The following is a 21816-nucleotide window of genomic DNA, read 5'->3' on the forward strand; positions in this document are numbered from 1 at the left end:
TAAAAAGCTTGTAACTAAATTTCTATTCAGGCTTTGATTTAAAGTTTAACCTTAAATAAAATCTTCGAATCTAACAAAAAATACATTATGTAACATGCATTTAAACTGCACAATTCTTTTTTGAAAATAATAATATTAATAAAATTTCCGTTTCATTTTTCAAGTTCTCAAAATAACATATAACAGCTATGCTCTCTCTTGCTGTAAAATGCAAGTACAATTCTGATATTATTTTAAAAATATTGCCGTATACTTTCCACCGAACCTAATTCCAAATTTTACTCGAAAATAGTGTCATCTATTTGGAAATTTTAAAAATTAACACTAAAAATTTACTAAAACTTTGCAAGGAAATATATATTTTTTATAAACTAAGTTTGATTTGTTCAGTAAAATTTATAGACCAAGAGCTGACCCCCCAAAACACGATTTATCTCTTTTATGGCTTGTGGCCGGTTAAAATAATAAAAAAATGCAATTTAAAACTTTGGCTCGAATCCCCCCCACTAATTTTGGGTCACACGGCTGCGTGGGGGGATGAAAGGTCAAAAAAAAAATGAAAAATATCAAACTGATGAGTTAAATGGCTAAAAACTATATAATAGCATTAAATTAATAAGAAAAAACCCGTAGCTAATTTCCCCCCCAGCTATGTTGGGGCGAACGTGGTGCCCCCCAGGGGTAAAGTATCGATTATTAAACTTAAAAAAAAATGATCACTTTCGTGGGGGGGAATTTTACAGGGTATTAGTTTCATTATTTTGATTGCCAAAAAAAATTCCCCCCCAGTAACTATGGGTCAATTTGTCAAAAAAAATTTTTTTTGTTCCTCTTTATTTGGTTCAAGTCGAGTATTGTTCGAACTTACGCATGACTGTTTAAGTTGCAAAAAACCCCCAAAGATTGAACGTTTTTTCATTAAAAAACACTCGTAGCAATCCCCCCCCACACCTATGGAGGGGGTTGCTACGCGGTGCGCAGTTTTACAACGTGGTGCCCCCCCCCAGGGGTGAATTGTCGATTGATTAAATTAAAAATAAATGATCACTTTCGTGGAGGGAATTTTACAGAGTATACATTTAATTGCAAAACAAAATATCTCCTCCCCAGCAATTATAAGTCTACTAGCTGCATTGCCAGGCGTTGCACGGTCTACCTCAAAAATGTACGTATATTCGGCGTTCCAAGCATTTTATACAATTATATAAATTTTCTCGCTTTCATTACATTTCTTATTGCTGCTCCACTCTTATTAGTCAAAGCGCAATGTTATATAGCCTATAGCCTTCTCAATAAATGGACTATTCAACATAAAATGAATTTTTCAGTTCGAAACCGTCGTCCCTGTAGACCAAGAGCTGAGCCCCCAAAACACGATTTATCTGTTTTATGGCGGGTGGCCGGTTAAAATAATAAAAAAATGTGATTAAAAATTTTGGCTCTAATCCCCCCCCCTCCGCCCACTATTTTCGGGTCACATGCTGCATGGGTGGATGAAAGGTCAAAATAAAAGAAAAATATTAACATAAGTGAAATGGCTAAAAATTATATAATAACATTAAATTAATTAAAAAAAAACCACGTAGCAAATCTCCCCTCCAGCTATGTTGGGGCGAATAAGGGAGCCCCCCCCCCAGAAGTGAATATCGATTGTTAAAATTAAAAAAAAAAATCACTTTCGTGGGGTTGGGGATGGGGAACTTTACAGGGTATTTGTTTCATTATTTTGATTTCCAAAAAATCTCCCCCCCCCCCAGTAACTATGGGTAAATTTGTCAAAAAAAAAGTTTTTTGTTTCTCTTTATTTGGTTCGAGTCCAGTACTATTCGAATTTTCCCATGACCTCTTTAATTGTAAAAAACAATAGCAATTATTTATTCGGTAAAAAAAACACGTAGAAAATCCCCCCCCCCCCAGCTATGTTAGGGCGAACTTGTTGCCCCCCAGGAGTGAATTATCGATTGATTAAATAAAAAAAAAGATTACTTTCGTAGAGAGGAGGGATTTTCTCAGAGTTTACATTTGATTGTAGCAGGAAAAAAAATCCCCCCCCCCCCAAAAAAAAATGTTTTTAATTTAAATTAGAAATTTTGAAATATTTTTCAAAATGAAAGGAAGCAATACAGCGTCCGTACATCTGATTCTACCATTGTGTGCTCAGCATGAAAAGAATGAAGGGGAAAGTATACGCCTGTGATGATTTCTTCTTGCTGTTTCGAGGGCAGTTTCGTCAGTGATCAACTGTAGCCAACACAGTGAAGTCGTTATAGCTGTTGGTTTTTCTTTTCGGAGCACGCTGTACCGAATCCTTAAACTGAAAACGTAAAAAAATCCTTTTTTCAAAAATATATTTTGATGTTTTTATATTATGAGTGTTTTAAAGGGTAATTTTAAGTGTAGCCAGCCACCAGATAAAAGATAATTTAGTATATTATCTCCAGAGTATACATTTAATTGTTTTAATTGCAAAAAAAAAAAAAAAAAAAATCTCCCCCTACCCCAGTAATTATGAGTTTATTTCACAAACAAAAGTGATTTTATGTTAAAATTGCAATAACGACGTTTTTACTGGTAAATGTTAATGCGTTAATCCGATGCGTTAAATGAATTTTTAAAATAATAATTTGGAAATTCATATAGATTTATTTACCTTCAGCATATTGGTTGTGATAGTGTCTATCTAGTTTGATAAAAATGTTCTTGCAATCTCGATGATATAAATCTGCTTCTGTTAAGAACTCGGAAAAATCTAAATCACGGAATTTCAGTTTTCAGTGTTTTCGAATCTTTGAAACTTTTATTCCTTCAAATAAAGTTTCTGTCAAAACATTATCTTTTATCTGGTGGCTGGCTACACTTAAAATTACCCTTTAAAACACTCATAATATAAAAACATCAAAATATATTTTTGAAAAAAGGATTTTTTTACGTTTTCAGTTTAAGGATGCGGTACAGCGTGCTCCGAAAAGAAAAACCAACAGCTATAACGACTTCACTGTGTTGGCTACAGTTGATCACTGACGAAACTGCCCTCGAAACAGCAAGAAGAAATCATCACAGGCGTATACTTTCCCCTTCATTCTTTTCATGCTGAGCACACAGTGGTAGAAGCAGATGTACGGACGCTGAATTGCTTCCTTTCATTTTGAAAAATATTTCAAAATTTCTAATTTAAATTAAAAACATTTTTTTTTTTGGGGGGGGGGATATTTTTTCCTGCTACAATCAAATGTAAACTCTGAGAAAATCCCTCCTCTCTACGAAAGTAATCTTTTTTTTTATTTAATCAATCGATAATTCACTCCTGGGGGGCAACAAGTTCGCCCTAACATAGCTGGGGGGGGGGGATTTTCTACGTGTTTTTTTTACCGAATAAATAATTGAAATTGTTTTTTACAATTTAAGAGGTCAAGGGAAAGTTCAAATAGTACTGGACTCGGACCAAATAAAGAGAAACAAAAAACTTTTTTTTTTGACAAATTTACCCATACTTACTGGGGGGGGGAGATTTTTTGGAAATCAAAATAATGAAACAAATACCCTGTAAAGTTCCCCATCCCCAACCCCACGAAAGTGATTTTTTTTTTTTTTTAATTTTAACAATCGATATTCACTTCTGGGGAGGGGGCTCCCACATTCGCCCCAACATAGCTGGAGGGGAGATTTGCTACGTGGTTTTTTTTAATTAATTTAATGTTATTATATAATTTTTAGCCATTTCACTTATGTTAATATTTTTCTTTTATTTTGACCTTTCATCCACCCATGCAGCATGTGACCCGAAAATAGTGGGCGGAGGGGGGGGGGGATTAGAGCCAAAATTTTTAATCACATTTTTTTATTATTTTAACCGGCCACCCGCCATAAAACAGATAAATCGTGTTTTGGGGGCTCAGCTCTTGGTCTACAGGGACGACGGTTTCGAACTGAAAAATTCATTTTATGTTGAATAGTCCATTTATTGAGAAGGCTATAGGCTATATAACATTGCGCTTTGACTAATAAGAGTGGAGCAGCAATAAGAAATGTAATGAAAGCGAGAAAATTTATATAATTGTATAAAATGCTTGGAACGCCGAATATACGTACATTTTTGAGGTAGACCGTGCAACGCCTGGCAATGCAGCTAGTAGACTTATAATTGCTGGGGAGGAGATATTTTGTTTTGCAATTAAATGTATACTCTGTAAAATTCCCTCCACGAAAGTGATCATTTATTTTTAATTTAATCAATCGACAATTCACCCCTGGGGGGGGGGGGGCACCACGTTGTAAAACTGCGCACCGCGTAGCAACCCCCTCCATAGGTGTGGGGGGGGGATTGCTACGAGTGTTTTTTAATGAAAAAACGTTCAATCTTTGGGGTTTTTTTGCAACTTAAACAGTCATGCGTAAGTTCGAACAATACTCGACTTGAACCAAATAAAGAGGAACAAAAAAAATTTTTTTTGACAAATTGACCCATAGTTACTGGGGGGGGAATTTTTTTTGGCAATCAAAATAATGAAACTAATACCCTGTAAAATTCCCCCCCACGAAAGTGATCATTTTTTTTAAGTTTAATAATCGATACTTTACCCCTGGGGGGCACCACGTTCGCCCCAACATAGCTGGGGGGGAAATTAGCTACGGGTTTTTTCTTATTAATTTAATGCTATTATATAGTTTTTAGCCATTTAACTCATCACTTTGATATTTTTCATTTTTTTGACCTTTCATCCCCCCACGCAGCCGTGTGACCCAAAATTAGTGGGGGGGATTCGAGCCAAAGTTTTAAATTGCATTTTTTTATTATTTTAACCGGCCACAAGCCATAAAAGAGATAAATCGTGTTTTGGGGGGTCAGCTCTTGGTCTATTAGGTTCAGGTCATAAAAATAAGACGAACAATTAGACACGAAAAGGTTTATGGAAATATACACTGTAAAAGAATTCCGAAACGTTACTGGTTATTTCCGTGGAACGTCTCGGGATTTCACACGTTTCCACCTATTTCCCCGTAAAAACGTGTATCTTCACAAAAAAGTTTCCTAAATCGCTACACTGTAAAAAATTCCGAAACGTTACCATTTCCGTGTAACGTTCCGTGTAACGTTTTTATCCACTTCCTGGAAATATTAAGTATCATTTTCAAAAAGTTTCCCGAATTGCTACAAGTTGTCCAAATGCTGACTTCTCTCTGATGTAAAAAATAATTTCAGCTCCCAGTTTAAAGATTAACTGAGAGTATTTATAAAATCAATAAAATATAATTGGCTTCAGTTCGATTCCGTCTCGTCCATGCTGATTAAACTTCCAAAGGGAGAGAATAAGTATGGACTACGTAGCTTTGCAAGAATTACAGGTGAGAAAAATTCACGGTACCTACTTGCAATTCTGGCTTAGATTTGGCCGTGTTTGTAATACTGCTTATAGAACTCTCTTGATAAATCAGGAAGGTTCCAAGCTGTTATATTAAACCTACCTGAGATTACTCTAAAGTTCCAGAGACACGACTGACTTGAAATGGATAAGATATCTAGGTTTTTCAGGAAGGTTACTGAATTTTAGCGGAAAAAGTTCCCGATTTTTGTGAGATATGTTACTAGCAGAAATTGAGCACATCAGCTGCCTTTTATTTTCCAGTAACGTTTCTGAATCGTTTTTACAGTGTACATGTTGCACGCGTGCAGATTTTTCACTGTTGTGGAAAATATTTTTAGCAACCAGTTTAAAGATTGAATGAGCGTGTTTATTAAGTGTATTGTCTTAATTAAGTTCGCCTCCGGCCTGTCCAGATTGACTAAGCTCTCAGTGATAGCGAGAAAGTCAATGGATAGCTACAGCCTTGCACGGCGGGAATTGCAGGTCGAGAGATATGCTTGGTTCCTTCTTGCATAGCCGTGGTCGCTTTAATTTTTATGGAGCTTGCTTGGTAAATCAGAAAGGTTATAATTAATTACACTAAACCTGCTCAATTATTCTAGAAGGTTCTATAGACGTGACTGACTTTAACGGGGGAGATTTCGCCCTTCTATCAGAAAGTTTCTAGGTTAATTTCAAAAAGGTTACTGACTTTTAGCAGAAAAGGTTCCTGGTTTTTCCAAGATATGTTACAGGAAGAAATTGGGAACATCAGCTGCCTATCATTGTCCAGGAACGTTTCTGAATCGTTTTTACAGTGTATAAAAGACTATTTAAGATATTATGCACGCAAAAAGGAAAATACACTTTTAAGAAGGAGATGATTAAACAGCTGCTATTGACTGTAGTCTCGCTATGAACAATATACGTTAAAATAAATAAATAAATAAATAAGTCAAATTAACTTTTTTTTGTCGGAAAGCTGAGTTAATGAACGTAGTTGGAAATACTTCAGTTTTCAAATACATGATCTGCCTAAAAGATCATAAACTCTAAGTCTGACTCATTATACTGTAGGAGAGTTGCAACGAGGTAAAATCTAAAAAAAGGTACAGTTCTTAAATATGTTATAGGTCTAACTTCATAAAAACAGAAATTATAAATCTTTATACATAACCTAATGTTCAAGTATTTTTGAATCACAACGGTGAGACGTTGTAAAGAACGAAATAGATTTTAGCACGTGTTTGTAAAAAAGGAACTATAATACATGATTTCAAGAAATGTTACATAAAGATTATGATTTATAATGTGTCGGAAGCTCTTACAGTTAATTTAAACAAAGCCAAAAAATAAGAATTCGCCTAAATTTGAATGGAAAAATTCAGTAATTTTCTTCTTCGGGAGGACTAGCAGAGCTTTTGCCAAAAGGATAGCGCTATATAGAAGTATGATCAGAAAGCGTTCGAGAAAATAAAAAGTAGTAACGAAAGTATAGCTTGGCCCTAATTACAATGCGCTCCATATTGGACGAGTTAATGTGTTAATGTATGCTTAGGTTTAAGGAGGAAACATTCTTATTCTGTCATGCTAGAAACCGTTACAGGCAAACCGACTTTCACTAATACTTCAATTAACTGGATTCATTGAAAATTGGGTTTTTATGTAATAAATAATTAATTTCTTATTAAAAAAGAAAACATCCACTCTGTTTTTTATCAATTATTTTTAAAATTATTATTTTAAAAAATATTTTTTACAAAATCAGTTGATAATTGTTGTTACATGTCTAATAATATTTGATTGCATAAAAAAATTAATTTCACTATTTATTAAAATGTGGATGCTTTGTTACTAAACTTAGAAATTAGAGTGGACAGGTAACATAGTGACAAAATACTCTTTACATTGCGTTTACGCATTTTGTTTAATTTCTTTAGGAATACCATTTAGTTCACTATCATCAAAGCGTATTCCAATAAATTTGATGATAATTTCTAAAATACTTATTGGTTACAATAAATAAAGTAACACATTAGATAGTGTGGGGGATTGATTAAGGGCAGAGTTCTAAACTTTTTTGAGAATGATCCATTTTATATGATAAGAGTAAAAATGTGCACGAAGAAGAAGAAAAGAAAAGAGAGAGAGAGAAAAACATAAAAAAATCATTTAAAAAAAACTGTCAGCCCACGGTTGTTATGGGGTTGGCAAACGTCCAGTTAAGAACAGTCTATTTGAATAAGGGGAAAACAATGCTTTTGTTTCATTCATTTGAATGTAATTCAGCTTTATTTTGAAGTCAACAGACACCAGCAAAAGTTTTCATTTTTGAGAACTAATAGCTGCGTCCATTTGCACCTGTAAACCAGCTTGCGTAAATTTAGTGAAAAAAAAAATGAGTAATTTAACAACAACAAAAAAAAAAAAAAAATGTTTAAAACGTTACAAAATAACCTTTTTTTTTAAAAAAAAAAAGGGAAAAAAAAGTTTAGAGTTTATCTAAAAAAGATGTAATCAAAAGACAAATGCTTGAAGCTAATATATTTCTACGGAAACTTTAATGCCGAGAAGAAAACAAAATATGTTTACACATGAATTGATTCCTGTAGATTATTGTGCCTTTTGAAAAATTAACATAAAATCTAAAAACGCAATACATTGTCCCATTAAGCATTTTTTGAGATACAGATAAAGATTAGGGAACGAAATAGTCCTAGAACCTAATACAACTCAAAGTGTATGCGATCATAAAATACCGACTAATGTTTTAAACTTTTTATGCAACAATAATAATATGCCTTCACAAATGCACGTTGATAAAAAGTCTAAGACACGAGACAATGATACAAATTCTAAAATTCTGCCCCAAAAACCATTTGCAAACATTTTTCTCAACTTCAGCTTATTGGATTTGAATTTAAAAAAATCCGTCAATGTCAGCGCTTGTAAATCCTTTTAAAATATTTCAAAATTTAAAAGAAAAAAAAACACTAATCCTAAAATGAATATTTAAAAAAAAATGCCACCGCTATCCAACTGTATTCAAGACAAACGTCTAGATTTAATGTTGCACGAAAAATAAATTGTAGAACTTTTATGAACGTAAAGGAAATAAACAGATCAATAAGACCATTTCCTTGAAACAGCTAAAAATCCTTGTTCGAATTAATCCCAACCATTTATTTTCTTAAGATAAAAAAAAATATTGCGTAACTGTATCTTTCTGAAATCTCGTTTAAATGGATTAAGGCAGAAGAGGATTTTACAAGGAAAATAGGATTTAATTTTAAAAATACTCAATGCTTCTTTTTTTAGAGGCGTAATGATAAAAAAAAAAAACATAAACTATAAGTCTAATTTATTATTTTGTCGGAAAGCTGATTCAATAGAAGAAATTTGAAAGACTGCAGTGCTTTTTATAAGACTGTTTTTCGATTTATTGTTTATAAGAGGTATGTTTTGATAGAAAAAAGTAATTATTGATGCTTTTAGATTGATATTATTGAATTCAGCACTTGGAGAGAAAAAACACATTGGATTTATATGTCGAAGCTAATTAAAACAAAACGTGGCCAAGACTGTAGTACATATTTTACAATGTAACATCAACATTGTTATTAGTTGAAAAAACAAGTATATGCTTTATTTTCAATTTATAAAGCACTTTTACTTTACTTTGCATGTTTGTCACAGAATTTCTGCGGCCTGCTTGTGCTTATATCTCGCCTACTACTTCGAGATTTCACTAAATGATTTATTTATTCTTAAGGTACAACGAAACGCTAAAAAAAAAAAAAAAATTCTAAAATAAAATTATTATTTTAGATTTGGATGGAAAACAGTAAATTTCATGTAATTTCCCCAATAAATGATTTTACATAAAACCCATTGTTACAAAAATGCGTTGCCTTGTAACAGTATATAAATCATAATCATAATGAAAATTTTGAATAAAGACTTTTCTACAGCAAGCATGAAATTTATTCACTATCTGTGCTCTCGTAGGACTTTTATCCTTATCTAGGCCTATAATTGAAAGCGGGGCTAAGTTAAGAGACATATTAGGATCTTTATCACAAGTAACTCTTATGTTGTGAAACATAAACTAGTTTAGAAAAACTTTAATATTTAAATGATTCTAATTCAATAAGAACACAAACAAATCCTAGAGAGGAACAAGGATTTATGTTTAGTGCCGATTGCTTCAAGTTTTAGACACGTATATTGGTGGGGGTTTTTTCTTTTAGTAAGGAAAATTCTTAGGAAAAAATAAGGTGTAGTTTCGTGATGGCAACATTATTCTATTTCTGAAATACATTTTTACTAAAAAGAATAAAATAACAGATTTTTTAAAAATATCTTAAGCACTTTTCATAATGCACTCAAAAGGACAAAATAACTTTTTTGGATCAGAAAAGACAATTGCAGTATTCCTGTAGTTTTCTATTATTCCAAGAAAATTACAGCACAAACGAAGAAAAGTGCGGCTCAAATCGTTTCAAACTAAATTTTCCCATTATGAAAAATATGCATATTTCAACACTCAAATTTATGGTTGACAGCTAGATAACAATAAGAAATTCTTTTTATGACTCTAACTACACTTTTCTTCGTTTGTGGTGTTAATTTCTAGAAATAACAGAAAACTACAGCAATACTGAAATTGTCCCTTCTGACCCAAAAAAGAATTTTTGTCCTTTTGAGTGCATTATGAAAAGTGTTTTGTGTTTTTTTTATTTTTTTTAATCTGTCATTTTTATTTATTTATTTAGTTATTCGTACTTTTAGAAACTTTTGGAATGTTTTCCGCTGAAATTCAGTAACCTTCCTGAAATTATCCTGAAAAATCCAGAAATCTTCCCGTTTAAAGCCAGTCGTGTCTTTAAAACTTTAGAGTAAACTTTAGTAGAAATAATATAATAGCATGAAATCTTCCTGATTTATCAACGAAATTCCAAAAGCAGCATTTTAACATGTCTAAAGCTAAGACAGAATTGTTTGTAAGTATCAGAAACTTTACTCGCCTGCAATTCTAGTAAAGCTATATAGTCCAAGGACTTATTCGCTCCCTTTGGGAGTTTAATCAGTTCGTACAAGCTGTAAACGAGCTAAAGCCAATACACTTTATAAATACGTTCAGCTAATCTTTAAACTGAGCGCTAAAAATATTTTTCACAATAGTGAGAAGGCTACATTCGCTCAACTCGTAGCAATTCAGGAAACTTTTTTATAAGAATATTTAATGTTTCTTGGAATTGGAAAAAAACATTGAAATTCCGAAATATTACACGGAAATACCCAGTAACGTTTCAGAATTTTTTTAAAGTGCATGCTTTGCGAAAGAGTTTTTATCGTTATGTAAAGAACGTTTTTTCAGGTTCATTTATGCTCTAGTTCCCTGAAGTTGTTACGCACATTGTTTACCAGTCGCCCGATTATGTTTTTTTCTGTCCGGTTAATTGAACTGTGTTTGCAAATGGTAAGAAGTCAATATGCAAACCCGTTAGGAACAACAAAAGAATACAGTACATATCAATTCGAAAAAAAAATGGGTCAGTACAATAACATATTTTATTTTTGACTTCAGAAACAGCTAGACAGTATTTATTCATAATTTGCCATCTTCTAAATCAATCCCGTTCTTCAAAGAAATAAATTTTTGTTTCTAAAATCTATGACTTTCAGAAATATTCTTATTTTACGGAAAAAAAAGCTTTTCTTCCTTCTGACAGTTAAATGCCGTTTGATTTGGCATATTCTAAAACAGACTGCTTCTAAAGATAATAATGTGATCAACCAATTTTCTAACTAAAAAAAATAAATATGTTTTATATGTGTTTAAAGCTTTTAAAAGAATCAATTTCAGTTTTAAAAAACACTCTATACATGTACAAATACATAACTGCTTAATTGTTTGTTCTTTTTTGAAGATAATGCATTTCAAACCTGGCTAAAAGACTTATTAATGGAAGCTAAAAAAATTATGAAATTGTTAGAATGATGAAACCTTTTTTAATTCTTTTTTTTACTGAAGATAATGCTTACGAAGAAAGATTATGTCTTTTTCTAGCCGTTTTTTAATCCATGGATTTGCAAAACTGCTCCTAATTAGCTGTTTTTTTTTTTTTTTTGTCATTTTTTGAGGACTTCGGAAGATTGATTTAGTTTTAAGGGCTTAGTCTTGAAGAAAGCTCAAACCTCTTTTTTGTGAGGATGATAGGTAGGCAAGATAGCAAAAATTCTAAAAATATATTCCCTGATGATTTTTTGAGTGGAACATAAACATACTACTAAGTAAGGAAATGACAAGAAAAATATTTTTTGACTTTGAAACTATTTTTCAATTTATATTTTCCAATTAAATTGATAAAAGGAACTAAATAATTTTCTTTCATTCCGATCTTTTATCAAGAGACAAAACTATTATATACATTTCTTAGCAATAGTTCGAACTAGTACTATTGAAGATGGAATTTTTCTGTTATAATTATCATACAAAAAAAAATGTTATTATTTCTTTTCAGCTTTTATCGCTATGAAAGTCTAAAACAGTGAAAGCTGAAAAATTTAAATGAAAGGTTACTCGTTTTAAAACATTGCAAATGAACTTGTTATTTCCGTGTAATGTTTCACAGGTTTTCACCTATTTCCCCTTAAAATCAAACATATTCGCGAAAAAGTTTCCTGAATTGCTACAAGTTACACGAATGCAGACTCTTCACTGTTGGAAAAATATTTTTAGCTACCAGTTTAAAAATTGTATAAACGTGTTTTTTAAATGTAATGGCTAAAGTTCGATTATGGCCCGTCTAGGTTAATTATGCCCCCAAAGAGAGCGAATAAGTCACTGGATAGCTGCTGCTTTGCAAGACTAAAGTTCCAGGGATACGACTGGCTTTAAACGGGAAGATGTCTGAATTTTCTGCAAACTTCCAGGATATATTCAAGAAGGTTACTGAATTTTAGCGGAAAACAATCCTGGCTTTTTCAAGATATGTTACTGGCAGAAATTGGGCACATCAGCTGCCTATTTTTTTTCAGGAACGTTTCTGAATCGTTTTTACAGTGTATATTCAACTTGGTTACAGTACCATCATATTGTTTTTAGTTTATCATTTGTTTTAAAGCATAATAAAAATGATTTTAAAATTTTGTAAATCAAAATTATTTAAATTATAAAATCTATAGATATGTTAGTTAAATCCTTGAAAGTGTAATGATTCTTAATCTGGTTTTAATGAAATAAAGACGTGAAGGTTGATGTAGGAACACCGGGCAAATTTAAGAATTGAGTGAGGCACGTTTACGCATACCAAAAATGATACCAAGGAGTAAGTAAAATAGATATTTAACTAAAATTTTAATATTTTATTTCTCTTAAAACACTGTTTAAAAATAAGAAAATTTCAAAAAATTAATTAAAGAACACTTTATAGACTAAAAGAAAGTCATATGTATTACTGATAATTAAAAACAGAAACTGTTTAGCCGTCTTCATCATCACTATAAGATCTTACTAACAAAAATAAAGTGATTCCCTTCGCATACTTGTCATGAGCGCACGTTTCGACAACTTAGACATTGAACTCAATATTGTCTTTTTTAGGATTGGTTGTGCTTTGAAGGAATAGATGCAAGCACAATTTTTATACTTCGTTATCAGAATCGTTCACTAATTTCCTTTTTACAGAGTGTACTAACTTTTTCAACGCAGCAGGGTTTGGTAATACACAAGTACCATATTTTTTTCTTTGATGTCTTCTAGCTCTGCTTCAATAGATACTTATAATTTTAAAGTATTTTCCACTTTTTGTCTTTTACTGCCCATTATGTTATTTTTTTAATCATTATTATTAATATTTTTTATAGCATCTAACTGCTCTTGTCTGAAGGCTTGTTTAATCGGAGTATCAGTTACGATTGCGAGCACGTTCTTTTTTTTTTTCCTTTCCTGGTTTCTAAGCTTTGGTCTTACTTTTTCAAATGGACTCAGTTGGGGTATTCCATATGTGACGAAATGGAAGGCTTACTAGGAAAAATACTTGGATTATCGATAAGCGTTTTCATTATTTTGACATCTAACTTGGTTCTCTTAGTGTTTCGAACGTAATGTCTTACTATCTTTAAAATAAAGAAAATGCATTACAAGCTGAATATTGTACACTGTAAAAACGATTCAGAAACGTTCCAGGAAAATAATGGGCAGCTGATGTGCCTAATTTCTGCCAGTAACAGAACTTGCAAAAAACAGGAAAGTTTTCTGCTAAAATTCAGTTGCCTTCCTGAAATTATCCCGGAAGCTTCCTGAAAAATTCAGAAATCTTCCCCTCAAAAGCCAGTCGTGTCTCTGAAACTTTAGATTAAACTTAGGAATGTATGATATAATAGCTCGGCATCTTCCTGATTTACCAAGGTAGTTCCAAGAGCATTATAGGAAACATGGCTAAAGCTAAGCCAGAATTGCAGGTAAATGACGAGAATTTTACCCACCTGCAATTCTTGCAAAGCAAAGTAGCCCACACTTACTCGCTCCCTTTGGAAGCGTAATTAGCATGGACGGGCCGTAATTGAACTGAAGCTGACGCACTTTATAAATACGTTCAGTTAATCTTTAAACTAGGAGCTAAAAATATTTTTGACAACAGTGATAAGTCTGCATTTGTGCGACTTGTAGCAATTCAGGAAACTTTTTGACACGAATACATGATTTTTAAAGGAAATGGGTAAAAATCATTAAAATCCCGAAACGTAACTCGGAAATACTCAGTAACGTTTCGGAATTTTTTTACAGTGTATAAAGTTAAAGTCACGCATAAAGACAACACTATATGATTGTAAGCTATGAGATACGAACCTGTCACTCAATTGAAAATAAATGGTGATTTTCAAAACTAAACAGGCTGAAATTAAAAAAGGTTTGATACATTAGGGTAGACCGGGGCACGTTTACGAGGAATTTTTTCAATGAATTTTCTAATTTTTAGGTTTTACCTTATGAAATTTAAGACATTACAGTTTTATGAAGCAGTGAAGCAGGAGTCAAAATTGGTGTATTCAGTTGTTGCTCAGCTTATGTTTTTAACCGTTAAAAAAAGTCTAAGTCGTGTACCCCGGACACGAGACACGTTTAATCATTTTTATTTTGACACCTAACGTAATTCTGTTAGTGTTTTGATCATAATGTCTTACCAACGCTAAAATAAAGCACTAGATGTTTGTAAGCTATAAGATACGAATGTGCAACTTAGTTAAAACTAAATGGTAATTTTTCAAAACTAAATAGACGGAAAATGCTAAAAGGTTTGAGACAGTTTGGAGCGAAAAAAGTGTCTGTGAGCACAAGCTAGTTAAAGACGAGTGTTAAGCAAGACACAATAAGAACGTGCGTAAAGGTGCTCCGACGCTTAACTTGGCCGTCACCAAGTTTGGGTTTTCTTTGAACTTGCATAAAAATTTAATAACATTTCAGTTCTTACAAATCTCAAAAAAGGATAAAATTCTGCTAACTCTTATATAATTATTTATTCTCAGCTAAGTATTATTATTTTTTTCACAGTAAACTTCAAAACGTTCAATACAAAATTTACTCAACTTGATAAGAAACAGATTATCTTCTCCGCATGCTAGACCGAAGCTCGACTGATGCTCAAAAACTTGTGAGAATATTTGCTAGGGAGCACCATCAATCTGTTATGAATCTTGAGTCTCTAGCTACTACTAGTTTTGAAAAAAGGGCACTGCGTATATGCGCTTCGGTCTACCGTTTTGTGTACATGAATTGGAAACTTATAAGCAATTTCAGAGTATCAGCCTTTTTATGCAAATGAAATAATAAATCGAGGCAACAGCAACAATGACAAATTACATTGTACGATACTTCAAATGTTTTTGTACGAAATAGGTGGCAGATTTTTCCAATATATTGCTTAATTCTCTTACATGGGTGTGACATTTTTACGGCTTTGATTGCACTTCATTCCGTTAATTTTAAACTTTGACTACTAATATTGATACATTAGAATATAAGGAGCCATTATGTGTCATAATACGCACTATTATATAAAATGTTTTGATTTGTATGTGTTGCGAGCGTAACTGTACGGTTGCGCGCACAGCATGTACAATACAGTGTTTTCCCAAGAACAAAATATTTTAAAAAGTTGGAACTTCATATCATAATACATAATGGTTCCTTATTTTCGAATATGTAACAGTAAAAAACCAAAATTTAAAATTTTGTGAATGAAGAGCAAATGTAAGCGAAAAAAAATGTAAGGGGCTGTCTATAGATACCCTCAGTTTTTTCAACATTATGGACTTCCTCTAACTCTTTGACACAAGTGTCAAGCTGCACCTTAATTCCCCTCCTCTATTGTTTCCAATCCTGAAATCCCGATCCCGAACCCGGCGGGGTCCCGCATGGTATTTAGCGGGATTAATCCCGCGGATCGAGAGCAAAAACCCGCGGGATTTCTAATCCCGCAAAAATTTTCTATGCAAGCGTTTTCCAACATTTGCCCCTCATAAAACGAATATTTTCACAAACATCATGTGAAGTTTGAATCACCTTCCTTGTATATTTGCAAGGAGAGCAAGAAAAACTTTGTGTCGCATATCGCATATGATGAACGGTGGATTTACCATTTAAGAACACGGTAAAAATAAGAGTTTATTTTTCTGAGAATGCATTGGTTTTCTGATTCGAGGTTTTGGACTTTATTCATTTAAATATTGGGAATATGCGTAAAAATTACAAACGTTTTCGAAAACCATCGCTAAAATTTGAATCAGAAAATTGCGCTTTTGCAAAAAAAAAAAAAAAGAGAAAGTTGGAACGCTTATGTAAGCTTAAGGAATGCACTCAAAACCTTTAACTTACTAAAAGTTCACAATATTTTTCTACGAAGAAAAAAGCCTGACATTATTCAGCTCTCTAACCGGTATAAGGTGCCTACCAATGTCTTTATCATCGATAAGCTAATATTATAAAAATGAGTGGTACCTTGAAAATTATGTTGGATGAATTATCTGAGTTATCTGCAATATATATTCGGTAACTGCACGACTCTAAAAGAAATGACTGAAACTTGGAAGAATTACAGGATGACTCGCATGGCAGTGCATACGTTAAAATGTTCACGTTTTAGAGTGTTCCTTTAAAATGACAAGTAAAACTTGCGAAGTTATCCGAAGTTATTATAGCGAACTTTTACAGAGGCTATTGCTTGGTGAAACCAATTTGCATTAAATGCACGGATTACAATGACTAACGTTAATTAAACAACAAGTGTGTTCTCAGTGTAAGTTAAATTGATCATTTCGTCCAATCGATCGTAAGTCCAATGGATTTATGTAGGATTTAAGCCCTTTTTGAAATAATCGATTTAGTTACATTGATGTAAGAAATACGCAAATCGAACAGACATGGCTTTTGTCTGAAATTTGTAGTTCTTAAACAAAAACCAAACATGATCTCCACTGGAAAAAAAATCAATTTGAAAAGGTGATGAATTTTATTGGGGATCTTTTGCTGAATGTCCACAATTATTTAATCTCTGAAAAACCAAATACAGTGGAGCTACACAGCGCGTTCTTATCAAGTGGGTTATAAATTAAAATCTAACTTTTTGAAGAATAAAGGCAATCCCACGGAATCCCGGGATTCCACGGGATTGTCTTCTTGCAATCCCTAAATCCCGCGGGACTGAAATCGGCGCGGTATTGGAAACCCTACCCTCCTCCCAGCTTCAGATGTCCCTTTTTTTTCATAAACATATTCTTATTAAAAAATTTGGGACGTCAACTATTCTTGTTATCCACTCCCTTGTTACAAAATTTCCAAAACAACACCTCAAAGCGAGCCATCATTTGTAGATAACACCTAAATGGATTGAGCAATATGGAATTTAATCTGGTTTTAGCAGACGCACTCACAACTTCGTTTAATCAAAGTAATGATAATAATAGTAATAATAAATAAATAAATAAATAAATAAAACAAATTAAAATAAAAATAACAATAATTGCACAAAAGTTACGATTAATTGAAAGTATGCGAAAAAATCTTTATTATCTTCATAACAAAAACAGTTGTTTCACGATCAAGAATAATTTCAAAATGGAGAACTTCAAATACATAAATAACCTATACATTTAATAAATGCAACAATAAATGCATATATAAAGCAACCAACAACGCAATTTCAGACAAATAAATTATTTTAAAGAAAAGCGAAAGAAAAAAAACGCACATTGCTCAAAATAAGAATGAGTTGCTACACGTATTTCCAGCAAATGTTGTTGTTATTGTCGTGTGCCAGCTAGACTGGCAATTTGGGGTGCGCTGCTTCACTTTGCACACTGTACTGTGTACACACATGCCATAAGGAGCCTTTAATAGGATAGGTCATTCACACATAGTCATTCACACAATAAAAGGACAAGTACAGGACAGAGAAAGTACATCCATGCCCGAGCCGGGATAGTAACCCGAGACCTCCCCATTGCAGTCAGACTTATCTGACCACTAGACAAGGCAGGCAGCATTTCCAGAAAATATTAATCAGAAAATATGTAAATAACACACACGCACACAAAAAAAGATAAATATGTTACTTACACAAAACGTTAACCACAATCATGGTATGCCCCGTTCCCTCTGAATTGGTGGCTTCGCATTCGTACTGCCCAGCATCTTCTCTGCGAGAGTCTCTAATCTCCAACAGCGGCCCTCTGGATGTAACCCGGAAATTGATTTTGCCACCTTGGGGGACAGATGGTATAGGGGTGATGGGCCCTTTCCTCCAGGAGTAAGCGATCACTGCGGGATTAGCGCGGGCCGTCAGATTAGCGATTAGAATCTCCCCTTCGACGACATCGAACTTCTCTAGGCTCGCCACCAAGAATTCTGGTTTGACTGAAAGTATAAGACATAATGTAACAAAATTTAACATTAACGATCCATCATTTTTCATTGTTTTTGTATTTTATCAGTTACATCGTAGTACGTAATAGTTTATCAAATCCAACCAGTAATTACACTTCTGACTTCTGGATAGAGAAAAAACTAACGTCACTGCATAAGAAATAAATAATAAAAATTATGCAATAAGTAAATTTCGGTCAAAGTTCAAGTATTGTAATGAGGTTTTTTTTTTATATATAATGGGGCTGCGTTAAAGTTACAACCTTTTCCAGACTTAACTGTAATCCCCTGAAAAAGCATTCATTCTTCCACGTGGCACAACTATTGACGGATGCTTTTACCACGAGAATTTTGACGTCCAGTTTTCCCACTAGATGGAGACACCTATGCTGTCTTCAATGTGAAACTGCACTAGGAATTTTATTTTGCTAAGTGCTTTCTGTGTTTATTAGTGTAATGTTTCTAAATACAGAACCAAATAAGTAATCTTATACAATGAAGCTAATGCACAATGAATTGAAAAATTCAAATAATTAAAAATTAAAAAAGAAATCAAGTACTGCCCTTTACCTGCCCACGACAGACCCAATCATATAATTTTTAGCGAGCTTAAATAAACAGTTTTTTTACATGTAATCTCGTTTTTGGCAATGCTCTACTGAAAAACTCTCGTGCTGCATTCCCATAGCGAGAAATGCGTTTGCACAGTATAGTGAGGAAAATATTTCTTAGCAAGAAAATGTGTACAAAATACGTTTCACACTTAGACATAATCAAAATGAGCAAACTAAAGGCTGATAAAGTACGATATTTCACAAGAATGGTAGAAAAAAATTAAAAGATAAATAATAAACATATGCATATCAGGATAAGAAAGATGTAAATTCTAAGTATCATGAAAGAAAAGAAATTTATATGCGTTTATATTAACTGGGAATGTTGTCCCGGTTTAAATGGTACCATTGTTGCTTCATGAAAGTATATCTACACCCACTTGCATTGTCTGTATTATTTTAAAGCATAAAATTATTTTTTATAAATAATTTTATGACTAGTAATTTTTAAAATGGAAAACGGAACGAAATATTCACAAAGACGGAATATTTAAAGAAGAACAAATAACTTTATTTAACTGATTTAAAGTTCTGCTAATTTTACACGTAAAAAAGTATTTCGCAAAATCTCAATTGCGATGTGGAAAAGAAAACCTTTACACCCTTTAAATAAATTTTAAAGATAAAAAGCTTTACGTTTTTGATTAAACAATACATTCAAACAATTTCCTATCTTCTGAAAATTTCACTTCGTCATGAAAACAAATGAAATGCCATAGTGTAGGCGTTGGGCGTTGATTGATTGCGAGAATTTCGGCTCGATTCGCACGCAAACTAAGGAAACTTCAGACAATACCAGAGAAAAAGACGTTGCATTTTCAAACATATTTTTCCAGCAAAGCGTCTGTCATGTTCTTTCACCCAATGGGACAACCCTCAATGATTGATTTACCTGATGTTTAACTCTAGCGTGATCCGCTGCAGACCAAAAATTTGCTTCTAGAAAAGAAATAGAAGAATGGCTGTTATTTGACGGCTTATTGATTACGAAAGGAAAGTACTTAAGAATGAGCATAATAATGTTCCGTTGTTGGTAATCATGAGACTTATGTCATACGATGATGACGTTTGCGATGAACTTTTCAACTAGATTGCAGGAAGTGCACAAAAATAGATATTTCCGATGCAGGTAGTTTCGATCGGAACTTATGTGTTTATTTTAGTCGATTGCAAAATTTGTTTTCAGCTAAAGACTGGTAAGGAAGGTTCTATAGACATACAGAGCAATAAATGTGCAATTTTTGGTATTTTATTTATTGTACAAATTAATGTTGTGAGATTAATGAGTTTTGTGTTTATCTCACAGACTAAACTATTAAAAAGTAAGATAATTTTCATTATATCGTTTTAAATCATTAACGGACAAGAATTGAACCCATTAATGCTTCATTTTAAAGAAGTATAAAAAAATATTGTAAGTAAATAAAAAATAATTTATTATTATTATAATTACTTTTTGGTCTGAATTAGTGTTCTTACAAAAAGTAAACTAACAGCATTTTGTTATGTCGGGCAGCTCAAAAGGATAAAATGAAATTATACTTGAAAGCTAAAACCTTGGCTTTAATCTTTTACGATAAGAAAGTTTCCTCGTCTTTTCAATAAAAAGAAAATAATTACAATTTATATTTTACAACAATGAATTTACATTACTGAATCTTGTACTATCCATGAAAATTTTGAGTTAGTGTAGTCCGACCCGCGAACAAATGACCCTTGTCAACTATTTGAGAAAATGAACCCATTACTTAAAATAGGTAAAGGAGAAGAAAGCACGCGTGCCATATTTTGGCGTATAGCAACATTTTGGTGATATGAAAAAAAAAAGTACTCCTAGTATATTTTCGTGATGTGATTATTTAGGCCTGCAAAATTCAAGTTGCAGCAATAATTAAATTGGCATTAAATTGGCGAAAAGTAAAAAATGACAAGCTTTGCATTTTTTATTGAAACTCTATTCTCGAGAACTCTCAGTTAAAATTAATTATAGAAGGCGGTGTTGTCTCTGACCAATGGCTGCTAAAAGAAGTAAATTAAGACCCACCCACTTACGTAGGATGCGACCTGTCCAATGAGACATCTGACTTGACCGCACAGAATTAAAACGTTTTACCTCTTTAGCTAATTTCTGAAATTCCAAAAGGTGACGGATTCAAACTCTAGAACCAATGACGCACGTACAAATTCCTTTCCACTTTAATCTCTATATCGTCTCTTTATGAAAATGGACAATTCTGAAACAAGGCGGAGCCAAGGGTCAACTATTCGCGGTCAGACTTTACTACATTGTCTCAATGCCTTTATTATGTTAAACTTGTTTCCTGGAGTGAGATTATAGTTAAACAGTTTAAAAAATTAGGATAGTTCTAAAATTCACTGCAGCTAAAATACTTATTTCTGTGAAATAAAATTTTAAATTATACTCCAAACTCAATCAGAATTTTTTCAAGCGTTATTCTTGGGTTGGGTATGTTTCTTCCGCTCAACAAGACTCATTCCTTCTCATACTTATATTTTGCTAACTATTGCTTTTCTCAAACTTCACTTTCAGCTAGACCTGGCCTCTCATAAACGATAATTGCAGTTTACTATTTGCTAATCGACGTTGAGAAACTTATTATTATACTGAACACTGGAAGATTTTTTACGAAAATTTATTTCGAATTTGAAATATTTGACTAAAGGGCCATTCTACCGTCACGTGCGGGACGAAACAATTTCCTTAACATTTCGTCATATCTCCTAATATTTTAATGAAACAGGGGTACGCAATTTTTAAAATCTTTACATTTGATACAAAGATACTAATGATACAATTATATTTTCATTAAACAATTTTGATATTTAAACTAAAATTTGTTTACGTGCGTCACGTACTGGACATCCAAAGTCAACCTTTGGTAACTGGCTTATGAATAAGCTAATATTTTTG

The 21816-nt window shown here is 32.8% G+C and overlaps 1 protein-coding gene across 1 annotated transcript in view; it reads right to left on the minus strand.

The window, feature by feature from the left end:
- Window positions 1-21816, minus strand: part of LOC129228493 (nephrin-like) — a 263244-nt gene that overhangs the window by 37287 nt on the left and 204141 nt on the right. The window contains exon 14 of the mRNA XM_054863174.1: window positions 17965-18261. Coding sequence (XP_054719149.1) covers window positions 17965-18261 — 297 coding nt within the window. The remainder of the gene's footprint in view (window positions 1-17964; window positions 18262-21816) is intronic.

Source organism: Uloborus diversus, chromosome 8 (genome assembly GCF_026930045.1).
Source record: "Uloborus diversus isolate 005 chromosome 8, Udiv.v.3.1, whole genome shotgun sequence".
Lineage (NCBI taxonomy): Eukaryota > Metazoa > Arthropoda > Arachnida > Araneae > Uloboridae > Uloborus > Uloborus diversus.